The 18,482-nt window shown below is 39.0% G+C and overlaps 1 protein-coding gene across 2 annotated transcripts in view; it reads right to left on the reverse strand.

Moving 5' to 3' along the window:
• Positions 1-316: 316 nt before the first annotated feature.
• SLC35F4 (solute carrier family 35 member F4) overlaps positions 317-18,482 on the reverse strand; it is a 219,531-nt gene continuing 201,365 nt past the window's right edge. Inside the window, exons 5-8 of one of the 2 annotated variants that reach the window (XM_037503415.1) lie at positions 9,379-9,504; positions 6,920-7,112; positions 3,115-3,204; positions 317-761 (exon numbers count right to left, since the gene is read on the reverse strand). In XM_037503415.1, the coding sequence (XP_037359312.1) occupies positions 520-761; positions 3,115-3,204; positions 6,920-7,112; positions 9,379-9,504 (651 nt within the window). In that variant the 3' untranslated portion in view covers positions 317-519. The remainder of the gene's footprint in view (positions 762-3,114; positions 3,205-6,919; positions 7,113-9,378; positions 9,505-18,482) is intronic. The other variant, XM_054690678.1, reaches the window with a different exon arrangement.

The following is an 18,482-nucleotide window of genomic DNA, read 5'->3' on the forward strand; positions in this document are numbered from 1 at the left end:
AAAGGGATCTTCCATATCTTTACATCTTTATTGTTCCCAGTGTAGTTCTTGTCTACAGGAGATGCTCTGTTGATATTCAATTACTTTTTACCTTGAAATGGAAGACTGTTACTGAACGTAACTAATTTAAGTGTATGTCCTTTTTATGTGTTTTTTCCTTCATGCAAATTTCTCTGTTACAGGTGAGAAAAAGGTGATGACAGGCCTATAATTTAATAGAATCTCACCTTTTCAGGAAATTTTGTGAATTAGGGGTAAAAATTCTCCCACTAGGAAAAAAAACAACAACAGAAGAAATAGAACAAGGATGTCTGTCTATATTTTAATAAAAATTTTATTATGGTTATTTACACCAGTTCCTTGATAAGCATATAAATGTAAACTTCTATAGTTGGCATTATTTCACATGTGACTTATCCAAATTCAGAGTTAGTACTGTTGTTTGAGTGTACAGGTAGTGAGAAAATTTTATTATATTCACAGAATATACATACACGTGCATCCAAGGTGTGTTGCTTTTTAAGCCAGTGGTATAGACACTGTCCCATTGGCCCTGCTTCTGCTCCGCAGATGTGCACTGGAGTCAGCGAGGTCATCTACATGCTCCTCACTCTTCTTTTCCTTCAGGCTGTTGATGAATCGCAGGGTGATCTCATCCCATTCCTCAGGCAATAGCATCAGTAGAAACCCAATGCAGATGATGATGGTAGCGGCCAGGCGCACCACGTTGAATATCACCTCCTGCTTCAACAGATCCACAGCTGGGGAAGAGATATCAAGAAAGTCACAGTCTAAGGCTGTTCCTTAGCTTCCTTGGAAACAAACGACCAGATTTAGGGCTACTTCTAGAGACTTGCAGAAGCTTCCCTTGTTCTTTCAAGATGGTCTTTTGCTTTTTTCACATCATTGTCTATGCTGTTCTCTTCATTTGGTTTCCATCCCTTCTCTCTAAATCACATGCATCCCTGAGGCTCACATCATCTGTTATAATCACCTTGACAGTGTTATTTCTTAAAATTTTTCTTCTGCATTCCTCATGCTTCTCCAGTTTCACTGGACCACTGAAGATTATCTCCAATGAGTCAAGCCTGTTAATGTCTAAGTCTTTGCACATGCTATTCTTTTAAAAATTTTAAATTGATGCAAAAATTATATAATTAAAATTAACCACTTTATTTTATTTTTTGTGTGCTTCACTCATTTAATCTAAATAGTACATTACTTATATATCTGAGTCATATATCGTGTTGTAAACCAATGTTATTATAATTAAAATTATAAAATAAATTAAGCTTCTCACTTGAAAGAAAAGAATAAAATAATGAGAAGTAAAATTTAACCAAAGAGGTGAAAACTTAGCATTTTAAAGTGAATTTAGTGGCATTATGCGCATTCATTTTGTGCCACCACCTGCGCTTCTGGTTCCAAAACATCTCTGTCACTTCCAAGTAAAACATTGTACCCAGTTCCTTCCCAGCCCTTTCTACCCCTACTTCCTAGCCCCTGGTAATCACCAATCTGCTTTTTGCTTCTGTGGGTTTACCTATTCTGAATAATTCATATAAAAGGAATCATAATACGTGACATTTTGTGTCTGACTTTTTTCACTTAGCATAATGTTTTCAATGTTGAACAATAGCACAGCCTGTATTACTACTTCATTCTTTTATATGGCTGAACCCTGCCCCATTGTACGTATCACAACTTATATACCCACTCATCTACTAATAGACATTTGGGTATTTCTGCCTTTTGGTCACTATGAAGAGTGCTGCTATAAACATTGATGTACAAGAATATTTTGTGTACATGTTTGCAATTTTGGGGGTATGTACCTAATAATGGAAATATTGGCTGATACATGCTGGCTTTTATTTTATTTAAAAAAATTTTTTTTGCATGGAATTCCCTTTCCTGTGATATTCCAGTTTATCAAAACCCTCTGCTCTGTGCAGGCAGGCTTCTTGGATGCCCCTCCTATGTACTCTCAAGAGCATTCAGCACATACCTCTGTCAAACCAATTGTCTCTCCACTTTATATTTACTCAATTCCTTTTCTCACTTTCTATACTATTTAGTCCCCAAGGGCAGGATCTGTGCCTTATTCAGGACCTATCACCAGTGTTGGCACAGTTTCTGGAATATACTAAGAGCAAGAAAATTATTTGTTGAATGAATGAATCTGTGGGTGAATGAATGAATTTTCTGGGTAACTACATTCCTATTCCTTTCCTCTGAAAATTTTATTGTACTTGGGGTCTGTCTCACAATTTGGCATTTAATAATAAATACTTTGTAGAGTTAATAAATTATACAATTACATAATAACTAATATTAAATTACTCTAGAGTTCTAAATTATTTCATATTTGTTGATCTTGTTTTCCAAATTCAGTCCTACATGTCTAAAAGAAGCAGTAAGGTCATTTCCCCCTCATGTTTATAGCCCTGGTCACATAACATGTGCTCAGTAAGCAACTGCTGACTGACCTGAGGTGAAGCAAGATGACTTCCCAGTGCTTAGAATCCTCGAATTTAAAGTCAGGAGGACTGTATGGTCATCCAGGTAACCCACTTCAGTTACTTGTTCCACTTATAGGTTTCACTTGAGAGACTATCCTAGAAAAGTAACGTCTCCTTTTGTCCCTAAAATGAGTCAAAATGCTTCTCTTCTCTCTATTCCAGAGGGCCATCTGCTCTGCCCCCTGGAGAAGCTTCCCCAGCTCCCCATGGATCGTCTGATGGAGCGCCAACACCCTGCACATTCCTACACTTTCATTAGTGATGTTTACTTCAGAATCCTAGGCTGGGATGCCTTTTGTTTCCATAGGCCTTCCTCTAAAAATACCACAAAATTAGGTTGTCAGGGAGATTACATGAAACACAAATGATACATTTGGTATTTAATTTTAAAAGCACAACCAAATAAAAACAGTGTTTGTAGCTGCAAAATTTAAATCTGTTGCATAGTTATTCTGCTGTCTGTCACCTTCATGATATTTAAAAACATCTTCCCAGGCAAGGGACATAATTCACAATTGTAGAAGAAACAGCCCAGGCTGTAAAACAAACACGAGCAGGAGACTTATTGTGCACGTTCAAATGGTACCAGTACCTGCATTCCCAGGGACGCTGAGCACTGTCCCGATGGAAATCAGGATGGGGTATGTCAGCACCACACCAACATTCACCAGGATATTGAAGGCTGTGAAGTAAAGGAAGATAAAATATAGGCTGAAGGGGAGTTGATATGCTGGGCTCTTCTTAACACAAAAGAATAAATGTCTTTGCTCAATATACCTTCAAAACTGTCTGCACCTTTGCCCAATTAATCCTTTCATTTTGGAGATGGATACATGCATATCTCACCTGAACTGAGTCTTCTTTTTTCTTCCTCTGCTACCCTGGCTGCTAATCTCTTGCCAACCAGCTGGGAGGGGGTATATGGTACAAATGCAAAATGGTAAAAGAACCAATCCACTATGCTTCTCATTAGTGCTACACAGATAGACTGGAGCCAGCCAGAGGCTGAAAGCATGTACGTGACCGAGGTGTTACATTGCCATATTATGCCACATTCCTCAACAATTAAAAGGCTCTAGTGCTACTTCCTAAAGAGAGAGCTATCCAAAGACTGCCTATGTTGTTTTACCCTTTCTCTTTTGAGGTGAGCATCACATGGGCAAAGCTGTGTTCACTGTAATTCACCAACCCCCAGAGACCTTTTCCACATCTTGATTTGTGCATAGATAACCCATGAGCAGAACTTCTCTCACCCTTTAATTAATATTATTGACCCTAGAAATAAAGTTATTTAAAGTAATTATGTCCTATAAAATAATAAAAATATATATTTTCAAAAAGAAAAGGAATTACAAATTACATAACATTATTTTAATAGATTTCAATCAAATTTTTTTAAAAAAAGATTTATTTATTTATACATACAAGAGCTGAGGTATAGGCCAGAGGTGCAGGAGGCTGGTGCAAGGGGTTAAGACGCAACCTATGAAGCTATTCACAGCCACTGCAGCATGAGTTTGATCGCTGGCCAGGGAGCTGCCCACGTGGTGTAGCAGACCTCTCCTGCCTCGCCCGCCAGTCCCCTCAACAGTGTATTTCAGTCACTCTTCCTGTTCTGCTCCCCGCTGTCTCTGGTGAATCCTCTCACCACCCCCGCCTCTGGCCTGTGCCCCGGTTTTTGTATGCACAAATGAATAAATCTAAAAAAAAAAAGAAATACACTGCTGAGGAGAGCAGGAGAGGTCTGCTGCACCATGTGGGTAGCTTCCTCGACAGCCGGGAATTGAACTTGTGCTGCAGATGCTGCGGATTGCTTCATAGTGCTGTGCGCAACCCCATGCACCACCAGGGAGGCCCTCAATCAAAGGTATTTTAGGGGTTATCATGATGAGTGTTAACAGCTATGAAAGGTCCTCACTACAGAGACGCTGTCTGTGGAAATGAATCAACCAAGTTGCCCAAATATTGGCAGAACCAAAGATGGTTCGAGAATCATTCCTAAATAGTAGAACAAGGCTTATTCTTCTATTGTTTTCTATAATTTTGACTTTAGTGAAACCAACTAGCAGTAAACTGGGGTCACTCCTATATGGGTTTCACTTTCTAGACAGCAGAGGTAGCAATCAAGGCAGAGGGTCTCCTTCTATTAACAATAGCCCCTCTTTCCTGGCAGGACTGCCTTGGGAATCAATATTGAAGCACTTCCACTCCCTCTTCATGCATTGGAGTCAAATATAACACAATCTAAAAAATCAGCAATTTATATAATACAGCACAGGCATTTTTCAACTTCCCACTGGTATTTTATAGGCTGAACTGACTATTTTAGAAAATGGGTAAAAGTATTGGTATCTGAGTAACAAGAACCAGGTGGCTCCACCTAAAAGCGTTGCCTGCTTGTCCTTATTCTTTAGATGGAACACTTATGTGCTCTTTCGACAGGTTAAGGACAAGAGGAGGTATTCAATGTGTTTTCTGTAGCACAGGGCCCAGCCCAAGTTCAAGAGGGTCTCAGATACATCAGATGAATGGATAAGGCCAAACTACATTTGGGCTAAGCTACACTCCCTGAAAGATAGGTCACCCAGGGAGAAGGAGGGAAGTAAGGTGAATCTAAGCAAGGGAGAAAGCTATAGTGACAGCAGATGTGGGGCAGTTGAGAGCACAGTCTTCTGTTTGTCTCTCAGATGGGTCTCTCAGCCCAGCACAATTAGATCGTATCTGATTCCTCTGGGGAAAAGAGGGCTGGAAATACAGACGTAAGAACGGGAGCTCGGAGGATTGTGAAACCCTGTGGTGTATAGTCGGAGGGGCTGCCTCCTCTTGTTGTCACTGAGCAGCTTGGGCGCAGTGAGGGCTGCAGTGCATGGGGGATGGCCTGGGAGAGTAGCTCTGGTGCCAGGAGGCATACGCTCAGTGGAGAATGGAGACCGTAATGTTTGGTGGAGACCAACAGTGTCCAGAGAGCACAGACCACACGCAGCCTGTGTAGGTTTGCTTAGGAACATGTATGAGAGAAGCCAAGGGATATAAATTGGTGGAGGGCGACTTTGCAGCAAGTTGGAGATCATGTGTATACAGCTGGGCCAACATTTAGTGAAGTTTTAGTTATAATTGTTCCCTGTTATTATCTGAGCCTGGAAGCTATCTAGGTACTTTTATTAGGATGTTTTGAGCCTATGGAATCTGCAGTTGATTTCTACTTAGCTTAGCAGAGGTTATGAGAGATCATACCCACATATTTTTGACCTTCAAAGATAGAATTCAATGGACCGACAATTAATGTTTGATTTTTTTTTTGAGTGTTTCCTATCTTGTTGAAAAAACTCCCCATAGGGAGCCTGGGCCAAAGGAGAAGAAAATGACCCAGAGTCTATGTGGGAATGAAATAAGGGCATGTTTTTTCTCCCGAGTTGCAGTGTGGTTTCAGGTTGTTTCAGATTATGTCACCTTGATAAGAAGGTCAACAGAGGGTTGGTGAATGTTCCCACCCAAGTCTGGTGGGTGGGCAATGTGAAGTGGGCAGAAGGGGTTGACCTTAGGTGGCATGAGGAAATGGGAGTAAAATGAAAATGGTTTGATTTTGATTCAAAGAGACACTTAGTGATTGGCTGGTGGATGTTTGTGTAGTGAGAGAAGAACAGACTTGTTATTGTTCAGCTTGAGAGTGGGAGCCCCTGGTTGCTCATACAGCCCTAGAATTATAGGAAGTTGGGAGAGAGAACCTTAAAAGACTCCAGGTGACTTTTTCTTGACCATCAATTAGGCACAACCTACTCAGCTGGGCTACAAAACCTGTTCTTCCTTGTTCTCTTGCCTGGTGAGTGCTTCTTATTTCAAATTCCTACTCCGTACTCAGAGTGAAGAGTTTAAAACGTACAGGTGAGTCTGCCACCTCTCTGTTTAAAGTGGCTTTTTAATTCAACCTTCTCAAAGTGTCTTTCTGGGCCCTTTATAACCTACTTTCCTTTTGAAGGGCGCACCTTCCTTCCTCCTCACACCTCCAGTACTCAGTGCTTGCCATTTTAACCCACTTTGAGTTGTCTGAATGTGCCACCCACTGTCTCCCCCTGCCTCACACACTGTGCTGTGCATGAAGCACAGTAGCAGCATACAGCATATCAGGAGGATGGCCAACGCTGCTTTAAGACTGGCCGTGGTCAGAGTGGCCTGAGCCTCCAGATCACACCTTTACCCAGGGGAGACGCACCAGTTGAAGAGCTCTGATCTAACCAAGCATTAGTCTGCAAAGAGTCTTCTGAATAATCAGTGACAATAACTAACCTTCAGCAAGGCTGGGGAATAGAAGACCAAGGTACCCAAGGGAATAATCCACTGTGATAATTTAACTAGCCAAGTGACAAAATGAATGAAAGGCAAATCCTAGGGCTACTTACCCAGCCACAGTCCAGCCATCCCACAGAGACAGCCCCATGGCAGAGCTGCAAATGAGGACCAGTGCTCCACCTTGGTGAAATACAGTATGACGGGAGTGAAGGAGATGAAGATTAAATTGAAGAAACCCAACGTAGAAACAAAGTGTGCTGCCTCACCAAAGTTGGCACTTCCAAGGAACATCTTAAACAAAACCTGGAATGGGAAAAACTCTTAAGCCACACAGTGGGAGACTTTGCTAAATAGAAAGGAGCGTTCCATTCACCTGCATAGTGAACTAACCAGTTCAAAATTTATCCATTTCTTCTTACCCTGCCATCTTCATGACACTAATTGGGTTGTTGAAATAGGAATGAAGTAGAATGCCTTGTAGCCTCTATATGAAACAGCAGATGGCCATAAAATGTATTCTTGATGGTTTTGAAAACTACTGGGGGGCTGTACATGGTGCCATGTACGTGTATGCCCGTGGGTATGGGGTGAATGATAAATAAAAGTGCAGACAAATCCAGAGAAATCTCCTAGGATTGAGATGCCATCGATTCTTCCCTTCAAGCATGGTGTTTGTTTCCTCCTTATTTTGACAGCTGCTGAAAACTAAATTGGACAGAAAGCCTGTCATTACACTATTGATAGAAATAATAATGATGCTTTGGGTATATACACTTTTCTCCTTGAGCTTAAAATATTTTTTAAAAATATTGTGTTTATTCTTCAGATTAAAAACATTTATCTTTCTGGATTATTAGTGTGTTTCAGAGGAAGACAGCAAAAAGAGGTGAAGAGCTAATTTAAAATCAAACATCAGGCTGTGGAGGGGCCAGGTCTCTAGTCCACATTTTTGTTATTTTTTCTAATCCCTCTGTTTCTTCATTAATCCTCAAACAATGTAAAATAGAGCAGATCCTTTGCATAGTGTACATATGGTTTTATGCATGGCAGCAAATACATAATCCTAGAACACAGTCAGGGAAATGCTCTCTCTAGATAAGCATCTGGTTACATAAGAAGTTCAATTACTGCTTTTATTTTTAAAAAATAATCAATTAATTTATATTTTACAGGCTTGTTCATTTTTGTACAAGGTAAGCTTTCTCCTCGCAGGTGTAGTCCCCGTAGAATCCCCACCCAATTCACCCGTGTTCCATCACCATAGTCCCATGTGCTCTTCCCACCCCTGTTTTGATACCTCTCCCTCCCACTTCCCTGCAGAATGTCTCTGATTTATAGTTACCTGTTAATTTTGTTCATTTATTTATTTATTTTTCCTGATCCATTATTTGGTTCCCCTATATTGCTCCTGTAAGTGAAACTATCTGATATTTTTTCTTTTTCCTTCTGGCTTATTTCACTGAGCATAATCCCTTTCAGTTCCATCCATTCAACTATTGCTTTTAATTTCAACCAAACTTAGTATATTTTTCTTTTGAGAGACTTAAGAGAACCAGAGCATGTACTAGTTTTGGGTCACATCAGATTTCTCAATGTAGTCTCAGTTGGGGGGCATGTTAGACACTAAAGACAATTGAATGAACACTTGTCAAGCATTTTACACAGAATCAATGGGCCAGGAAATGTCAGTATGGAAATGACCTTCATGCCCTCAGAGCTGCAGCACTGGCGAATAATGAGAGGAGGCTTCCAGGAGGGATGCAAAGGGCATTTTCTTCCTTTCAGAGAGAATTTTCTCATTGAAACACTGAAAAGAGGTGAAAGTGGAGTAGTGCTTTAGCTACATCCAGAAAGTTGCCTCTTAAAAGCAGAGCTTTAGGAAATAACCTTTCAGATCTCTCAGTCTTCACGCCTGAAGTCAGGTGCAATGAATCTGAATATAATTTTCACTGATGATAGGCAACTCCAGGGGATCAAAAAATGGACAGTACATACATAGTAGAGACCCAGAGGATCCATCAGAAAGGAAAAGAGGATCTTTTGTTTTGCTAAAACTTCACTTTGCTAATAACATGAGCTTCTGGGACATGAGGTTAATATGGAAGAAACACTAAACTCTCAAGTGACAGCTTGTTAATTATTTTTAACACTTCAATGTAGTTAAAATAACTGTAGGTAAATTAAAGAAACATTAGGAGAGGTCTTACTTCTCTACCCCTACTACTTGATGATTGGGAGGGGTGAAGTACTGGAGCGTGGGCTTTGAGTGGCCAGTTCAAGTTTAAATCTGGCTGTATGACCTTGGGAAAATTTATCATTCAAAGCCTGAGTTTCCTCATCTGGAAAGCAGGGATAAGTACCTATGCCTCATAGCTTCACAGCAGTGAGTTAACACAGATGAAACTCGCTGCTCAGGCAAGTGCTCAGCATGTAGCAAGAAGTCAATAAATGATATTTGTTATTATTTAAACCACCTTTGCCTTTTCTTAGCCAAGATGTTTTTTGTCCATCTTACTTTATTATTTAAGTCTAAGCTACAAATGAGAGAGGACTACAGAAGACAGTGTACCTTATATAATGCAGATGTAGATGCAGAACCCACGGCAAATGCCACTCCAATGATGGAATCAGCATGGAAATTATCCGCATATGCCATCATCACTATGCCTGTGATTGCCATTATGGCAGCGACTATCTGTCAAAAAGAAAGCAAGAGATTAAAAGAGAAAAAAAAAAATCAATGCCTCCATATCCCAGAGCACGCAATTGAAGACTTCATCAAAGTTGCTAAATGCTTCCTCAAACCCAATTATCTCAGCCCATTGCTGTTTGCATGTCGGAAGGGTCAGTATTAACAAGAAATCAGTGTGCTCGTGAGTCATCCAGGCAGAGATTATAAAAGCTGCTCACATTTCTAATTAAGGGCTAGTGATTTTAGTGTAATTACTTAGCTCAACTTCGTAGAGATTAATGCCCATATTCGTGAAATAAATTTAATAGGGAGTCATTTCTAAACATGGTCATCTATACTGCATTCATTTTCTTTGGACAATTCAGCATGCATTTGAATCAGCTGCTTGGATCAATGCATGTTTTTCCATGTGACCAGGACTTGATTAGGGAGACATAATAGTGATTCAGTTAAGAGGCAAAATTTAGGCCAAAGGAAAAAAAATAGTGAATAATCTCAGTGATTTATAAAAAGCAAGCTTGCACTGTCACTAGGAATGTCAAAGGAGACCAGTTTTTTCTTTTGTTTATGTGCAAATTAAACTGCAGAAAGATATTTTCATTTAAGAATTTTAGAGCATTAACTGCATAAAGTGAAATGTCCATAACTGCACTGAAATCTTAATTTCACAACACTGTCAACAGTAAAATAACCCCAAAATAAAAGCCAACATGCCACTTCCTTGTGAAATCATCTCACTGACTTTAAAATCAAGATGAAACTTTGTGAGAAATTTAAACAATTTGAGATGCATCATTTTGTTAAGCTTCAGTTCTGAGTATTCCCAAGTAAGACAATTTCTAGGTAGTTTGATGACATGATTTTTTGGCCCATTTGAACATTATTAGTGAATTATTTATCACAACAAAATACGAATCTTTACCATGTAGCTGCAGACTTGCTGGAGACTGGTACATAGCATAATAACAATGACCCATATAATTTAGATTCTGCTAAGGCAATTCTTTTGTTCATGACTGCCCAGAGCAAGTGCACAGTGGGTTTTAGGGCCAACTCCATACTAAAGCATCCTTTATAACAAACAGCAGGAATGCCTGAGAACAGATGCCGACGTGTCAGCAGTGAAAAACCATCTTCATAAAGTGTTATCCGGGAGGCTGCTTGATGGGAGGTGTTTCTCTTGCTGAGTGAATATCATCGTCTCCAGAGCTGCCAGGCACGTGTTCTTGTTAGATTATGCCTCAAACTACAGGGAATATAATTTAATACACACACCACAAGGTGTCAAGGAAATTTTCCAAACAAAAAGTAATAGACTCATAAATAAAGATGGGGAGGGGGTAATCTAGACCTGGAAATTATGTGAGGCTTATCATTTTCTTTGATTTGGGGACTTACAGTTCAACCAGAGATTTGCAATAACTCTTGAGGCCGTCTGATTCCAAGGAGTTGAAATGGTACATTGGAAACTGGCATTTTCTGATTTTTTAAAAATTGGTATTCATGGGTTATAGTATTCATGTGCACAAATAGATACACTTCACAAGATTTAACTTGTAGGATAACATATTTGAATATTTGTTGACTTTTGATCAGTAATAAGTTGCAATTTCTTCATGAAAGAAACAAGTGATTACTTTAAGACAGGGTTAATAGAACACTGGGTGCTAATTCTACTGAGCTTTAACATGCTGTGCTGTTACATATTTAAAATGATCAAAAACATCCTACAATGTATATCTGGTTCAGTCTACCATATATAATATGTAATTCTGGGTTTAGAGAATTGTGACAACAAACAGCTCATACAAAAAACAAGCAAACAAATAAAAAACAAAAAAAAAGACTGTCTGAAAAGTGACAAACATTTAATACTGTTACTCCAGGATTTGACTACAGCTGGGAATGCTTCCTTTTTTTGAGTCAGTCATTAGTAAAAATACATTATGCATAATATTTCTATTATAAGGTTCCTCGAGGTAGGAATTGGATATGGTCAAAGATTACATAATTTTATAGCAATTCAAGCCTCTTGAAGATCTCCATTACATTTTATATTCAAGTCTCATGAAAATATTAGCCTGGACCACTTGCACTGACATATCAATTACACCAGTGTCTCTTTCAATTGCCTTCATGGAGAGAAGCATTTTTCACTCCAGGGGGCCAGAAAATGCTGTTAATTTAAATTTCTAAAAGCATAAAAATTTGAATATTTGAGATGATAGAAAAATTCTTCTCCACGGTAGAAACAGTAATTTATAGGTTAATAATCTATAAGTTATACAGGTTTCCTGGGGGGAAACAATAAGTGAAATTATTTTCTCCACTTTTATTTAAATTTCACAATTCTCTGATAGATAAAATTCTCTATGACCATGTTTTAAGAAAATTTCAATATGTTTCTTATCTGCACAGTTAGAAGTAATGAAAAGGATCTCAGCTAATTTAGAAAATGCAGGAAAGCCTTGGGTGGAAGTCCTATTTGGAATGGTTGCTCAGATGATCCCAAGTGGCTGTGTTTGACACCATTAGTTAACTTCATCATCCTCTTTACATGTGCAGAGAACAAACAACCCAAGCCCAGATCTGAGTCTCATGCATTTTCAGAATTAATCAGTTATCAGAGAAAGATTAATAGTCTGTACTCCTCAACAGAAAAAGACAAGGTTCTTCTCAAGGTTCAGCATACTGGAAATGTGTCAGTGGGAATGCAGTGCTTTAAATATTGTGCCAGAAGTGCTCATAAGTGCACATCCATCCACGTGCGATAACGAGCATGAGCTGAAATTGCACCATCTCAGGATGCCATCTGCTTGTCTTCAGAAAAACAGCTCTCCTCACAACCAATTCCAGTTCTGATCCCATAACAAACCAGAGGTATCTAAACAAGTTAGAAAACCCATCACTGCCATCCCCTGAATGTGGTTTGGATGAGAATGTTAGCAACCATGGTGACCACAAGACCACCAATGCCTCATTTTTAACTTTCCAAACCTCTTGGTCCTGAAACACCATGGTGTGTCTGGCTGAAGTGAGCACCTTCCCTGAGGAAGAGGATTTATTTCTTTATTGTCAGCATGCTATCTGAATGACGTCACCTCCTGGGCGAGTCACCTCCCTCTGCAGACTCAACCCTGCCTACTCTACGTCAACTTCCAGGATCAATCAGAGGGACTTCATGAGTCTGTGCAAACCTGTTTCTAAAGCCCAGAGAACTTTAAAGTTAGACATTTGTAACTTGTTCTGTATAGCGCCCTGCATGTGACCTTGCATCACAGCATGTTTTTCTCTCAAAGAATGTGTACATATAAAGTTTAGAGAAACATCTTTCTTTTGACTGTTTTTGTCTTCTTGGTCTTTATTTTTTCTCCGTTTTTAATGCAGACTCTTGGAAACCACAAAAATCTGGCCCTTTTCTGAATCTTCACAAACCTGATGACCTTCACTGAGTTCCCCATTGACAAATGCATCCCAGAATTATTATGCATATAATTATAGCATTTTTTCTAACATACTGGATATTGAGATGAAACTTTAACTGCTTCTCTTTCTACACTGTTCCCTCAAGGATTTTTTTTTTAAGATTTATTTATTTATTTATACAAGCACTGGGTACAGTCAGAGGCACGGGAGGGCAAGAGAATTCACCAGAGTCAGAGGGGAGAGCACAGCAGGCAGACTGACAAAGTATGCTGCTGAGGGGAGCAGTGGGCGGCAGGAGAGGTCTGTGTTCCATGTGGGACCCTCACCCGGTGGCCGGGGATCAAACCGGTGCTGCAGAGGCTGCGGGCAGCTTTGCAATCCAGCGCTCAACAGCTGCGCCACTGGGGAGGCCCTCCCTCAAGGATTTTAACATTCTAAATAAGTGATTGTAACCCAAATATTTTTCCTTAATTTACTCTGTTTGGTTAACTCTGTTTTTCTGAAGCCAGGTGGCAAATGGAGGAACTTTATTGGCTCACATGAGCCCTTAAATCCTAAGCCTACAGAAGTCTCTAAAATTGAGGACCTCAAAATTATAATCCAGCAGGATTGTATTCAAGTTCAAGACTGAAGGTCAGCAGCTGAAGGTATGCTATACCTTAATACCTTGGCCAATAAGAACTTCACTGATGAACATCCTCTTCTCTCTAAGTGTATTTTGATAGAGTCCACTTTGAAAGACATATGCTAGACAGAATCCTTACATTTGTCCACATCACATGTAAAGTTCTATAAAGAAGAACTCTCGGTCTCACTCAGATCCAGTGAAATAGAACAAGAGTGAATGTGAGATGTGCAAGAGGCAGGTAGTCTAAAGTCATCCAGATTCTGCGTGTGAGGTGGTGGTGGGGGTGTCCCTAGTACAGGTCAAGCTCACACCAAACACTGAGCCAAGAGTTGCATACTTCACCACCCTGCCACAAATACTCATCTGTTTTTATAGGAATAAAAACAATTTGAAAATTATCTCAAAAGGAGAACATGTTAGAAAAGAAGAAAAGAAACCCCATAAGACTAAAGGGTGTATGTAGATGGACTGAAATTCATTGAAGAAGTTGTGGATTCCTTATGGGCATAAATACGGGAGTCATTATAACTCAGCTTTCTTCTCCCTGTAGCCATAAGTCATTCCCTTATCAAAGGGGGATGAAAGAGGAAGTCCCACTATCCATCTTTTAATGCCTCCTCTAGGAAGTAGGAAGATTCTGGATAGAGGATTCTGCACTGTACGAATGAACGGTTACTGCATAAATGTCAGCTAAAGGCAAGATGGAAACAAAAGGTTATCTAAATATGAATCTTGTCTAAATATGTAATATTGATACAAATCAGTGTCACTTCAGCCCTACTGTCCTGATTAGTGCTCTGGAGCCCAGTTTAAGTTCAGAGAAGTGTAGTTTAAGCAATGATGGATTCCATTTTACTGGTATATTCCAATAAGTCCTTGGTGGATCTTGGAAAGTCTCCAGAAAAGCCAATTTGGGGAGCTAACTGGACCGGGACACAACTAGAATTAGAAAATATGTGGCAGTCAAGTTGAAAAGACATGAATTCATTTCCAAAATCTGCTAAGTGTGTGGGGTCTACCAAACCTTCTCTATGCCCCCCCAATTTTCTCCAAATGTATAAAGAAATTTGAAAATGAAAGAAAAATTTCAACTAATATATAAAAGGAGGGACAATATCTGAAAGGGTTTTAACTTTCTAGTCTGGCATTTATTCTTCATTAAAGTGAAATAGAGACCAGCTACAGAGAAAAAGACTCCCTGCCAGTGGCTTATTTTCTTTGAGAAAAACCTTCTTTTATTGAGGTGGTTTCTCTGATTCTCATGAATTTGAGAACTCTAGCTAAACAAGACAAAGCCTCAGAGATGAAAAACAACCATCCTCAAAGTTTTAAGTGCTGAATTCTCATCAATACTTTTGCAATTAAAAAGTTATGTTTTAAAGAAGTTTATAACATTATGAGATGGTCATTTATCAGCTGTAAGCAACTGCCCATGACCATTTTTTAACACACCAAAGTTTATCAGAAAATTGGCTAAAATGATTTCATAATACAGAATTAAATATATAACAGATTCTCTTTCTATCTATAATTCAATCAATATTGTAAGGAAACAAAATATTGTAAAGTTATTCCTAAGACATAATTTGTACATTAGCATTATTAATTCTAGTGAAATGGTACTCCAGATAAACATATATATTGATATTATAACATGAATCGTCCTTCACTATGTCCATGGTGCTATTTCGACATAAAAATCTAAGTAGGGAATGCCATATATTTCATCTCAAATATGGTCATTCTTGGGACCAAAGTGAATGAGAATCATAATTCCACAATAATCTGTTTCTAAACTACTGAAGACTCAGCAAGAGTCAGAAATATAAATTTTAACCTGATGATTGAAGCAACCCTTTAACTATTAAAAAAAGAAGAAGATGGGCCTCCCCTGGTGGCGCAGCGGTTGAGCGCTGGGTTGCGAAGCTGCCACAGCCTCTGCAGTGACAGTTCGATCCCCGGCCACCGGCAAGGGTCCCACATGGTGCGCAGACCTCTCCTGCCGCCTGCTGCTCCTCTCAGCAGTGTATTTCATCAGTCTGTTCTGTTCCCCGCTCTGGCTCTGGTGAATTCTCTCACCCTCCCATGCTTCTGACTGTACCCAGTGCTTGTATAAATAAATAAATAAATATTAAAAAAAAAAAAAGAAGAATCCAAGTAGGGTGGCATTTGAAGGGTTTGTGCTTTATATTATTTATGGATGTAGGCAATGAGAGCTGCATTTATGTTGTCTGTATTCTATCTGCCCCCCCTTAATTTCTCAAATGACCTAATTATACATGTTCTCAATGTGTCTCAGGAGGAAAAGAATTGCTGATATTGTCAAAAGGCAAAATGCTGAATACGTTTGGTGCTTCTCGTATTCCATGGCCTGATTATGTGCATCATTAAAATTACACCTTGACATTTTTCTGGAACATGGCATTAAACACTTCCCAATATCTCACAGTAAGAAATGAAGCACTTCCTATCATTTAGAAAGAAAAATATCTGACTTATAAAACTGACACTAATGTTTACTATTTTTCTATCTATGATGTTTTAATTTATGTATATACCTATTAGCAAGTATTCATTATCTTGTCTTATTACTTCAGATGCTGTATTAGTTGCCTGAAGTTGCTATAACAAATTATCACTAACATGATGACTGAAAACTACAGAAATTGGTTCTCTCACAGTTCTGGAGGCCAGAAGTTCAAAATCCATCAGGGCCATGGTCCCAAGAGCAGCTTTGGGGGAGAATACATCCCTTGCTTCTTCCAGATTCTGCTGGGTGTCCTGACATTCTGGGCTTGTTGTCACATCTTCTTGATCTCTGTCTCTGGGGACACATAGCCTCCTCTGTGTGCTTCTCCTGTGTGTGTCTCTTATAAAGATACTTGTTAATGGTTTTAGGGGCCACCCAGATAATCCAGGATGACCTCCTTGCACAATATTTTTTATTTTTATCTACAAAGACCTTTTTCCAAATAAGATCACAGTCACAGGTTAGGGAGATTAGGACATGAACTCTAACTGATGGCCACCATTCAACTTACCACAGATGCCAGTTTTCAAATGGTAATGGTCCATAGTCTCTGGGCAGATTTCCTAAATCTGTGATTTAAATGTTATAGTATTGGGTTGTTTTCCCCTTGAAAGACCTCAAATAAATACAGAACCTCTTTTGATATGACCTCTTATACCTGTAAAGTTCCATATTTAAATGCATCCATTCAATCTCATACAATTGATTTTGGTAAGTCAAAAGTGAATATTGATTTCTTTTTGGTATTCAGATGCCACAAAAAAAGCAGAAAGCCCTTAAATCACCTTTTTTTTCTCCTTTTATAACATAATCCACAACGTCTTCATGAATGGCCCACAGTAACAATAGATAGTGTCTAGAAATATAAGCATGAGTTCATTATAACCTTAAATATCTACTGGGCCCCTACTTTGTCCCTTGCAAATAAGGTCCTTTTGTACCTTATTCTAGGTATTAGAAATAGAGACAGGCTGACTTCATGGCCACATGACTTATGCAGAGGAACTGAACCCCATCCTGAGAAGGACCCTACACTCAGTTTTATGCTCTGCTGTTGCCAGCTTGAAATTATTAATTTTTAACAGGGGAACCTGTTTTCATTTTGTACTGAACTACACAAATTATGTAGCCCATCCTGAAAGGAGCACTGAGCAATAATATAGGTAAGATCTGCTTTCAAGGTATAATCAGGGCTCATGATGGTGAACAGCCAACACCAGGGCTCCACATATAAAAACACGATACTGAGTTTTTGATGTCAAATCAAAGATGTAGCTAGTGGAGAGCATGGGACCACATCTGGGTATATTCTCAAGGCATCATGGACTGATTCATAGTTTTTCAACCCAGTACTCATTTACTTCTTGTTCATCTCAAGCTCCAGTTCTGAATTTCTGAGAAGCATCTCCCAAAATACAACCAGAAGTTGCTAGCTGGCTATTTAAAATAAGCTTTCATGATCAATGGCATTATTTATTCTTTTTCTAATATAGAATTAATTTCAACAACAAGGGGGCAAGGATCCTGGGATCATCACAATATACTTAGAAATTTTGATCCAGCAAAATCTGCTTCAAATCCAATCACAGACTTTACTTTCAGAGAACAATAATTGTGTGATGTTCCTCTTCTGGGGAAGGGCTATCATTTAGCCTTCCTGTCCAAGAATTATTTTCTCAGTATTTTAATCATGCCGGCATGCCAGATTATATGAATGAGATCTGGCTCTTTAAATCTGCTTGGTTTTAATAATGCATTTCTAACAAAGAATAAGTATACAATTTTTAAAAAAATCTATGTTGCTTCTAAAAGGAATAAACTCAGAACTGAAGTGGTTGGTGGAAGTTTAATGCAGTTCAATTAAGGATTTGTACCCAAAGATACAAGTTGTTGCTTTTAGTTCCCTTTCTAGATTAGTCACACTAGATATAGTGCCACTTTTAACAGCATTGTGCCATTACCAGTGACTTTAATTACTGTTTGGTAATTTTATCTACTTACACCAATATTAATTAAACCCATCTCTGGGGAAAAAACAAGAGGGAGTTGCCCCAACATATGTTGATTGAAAAAAGCAAATCATAATTTTTTACTGTGGCTAATTTTCTCAGACTCCTCTTTCCTGAAGACAGAAGGAATTGATCACACCATTAATTCTAAATAAAGAACTTGTTTTCCTGTGTGTTTTAGTGTCTCCTGTTGAGATCAGCTGACTGCCCAGTGGAAACAATCTCTTTATCCTTTTATGATGTTGTAGCTTCCTGGGCAACCTAACACACTACAGATTTCAATTTGGATCAGAAGCGATGGGAAAAGTTTTACAGAAATGCCATGAAACAAAGCAACTCTCCTGATGCCAAAGATTTATGCTTAAGGGAGGCCTTGCACATGGAATCA

The sequence above is a fragment of the Talpa occidentalis genome, unplaced genomic scaffold (genome assembly GCF_014898055.3).
Source record: "Talpa occidentalis isolate TD23 unplaced genomic scaffold, MPIMG_talOcc4v2.1 talOcc4.11, whole genome shotgun sequence".
Lineage (NCBI taxonomy): Eukaryota > Metazoa > Chordata > Mammalia > Eulipotyphla > Talpidae > Talpa > Talpa occidentalis.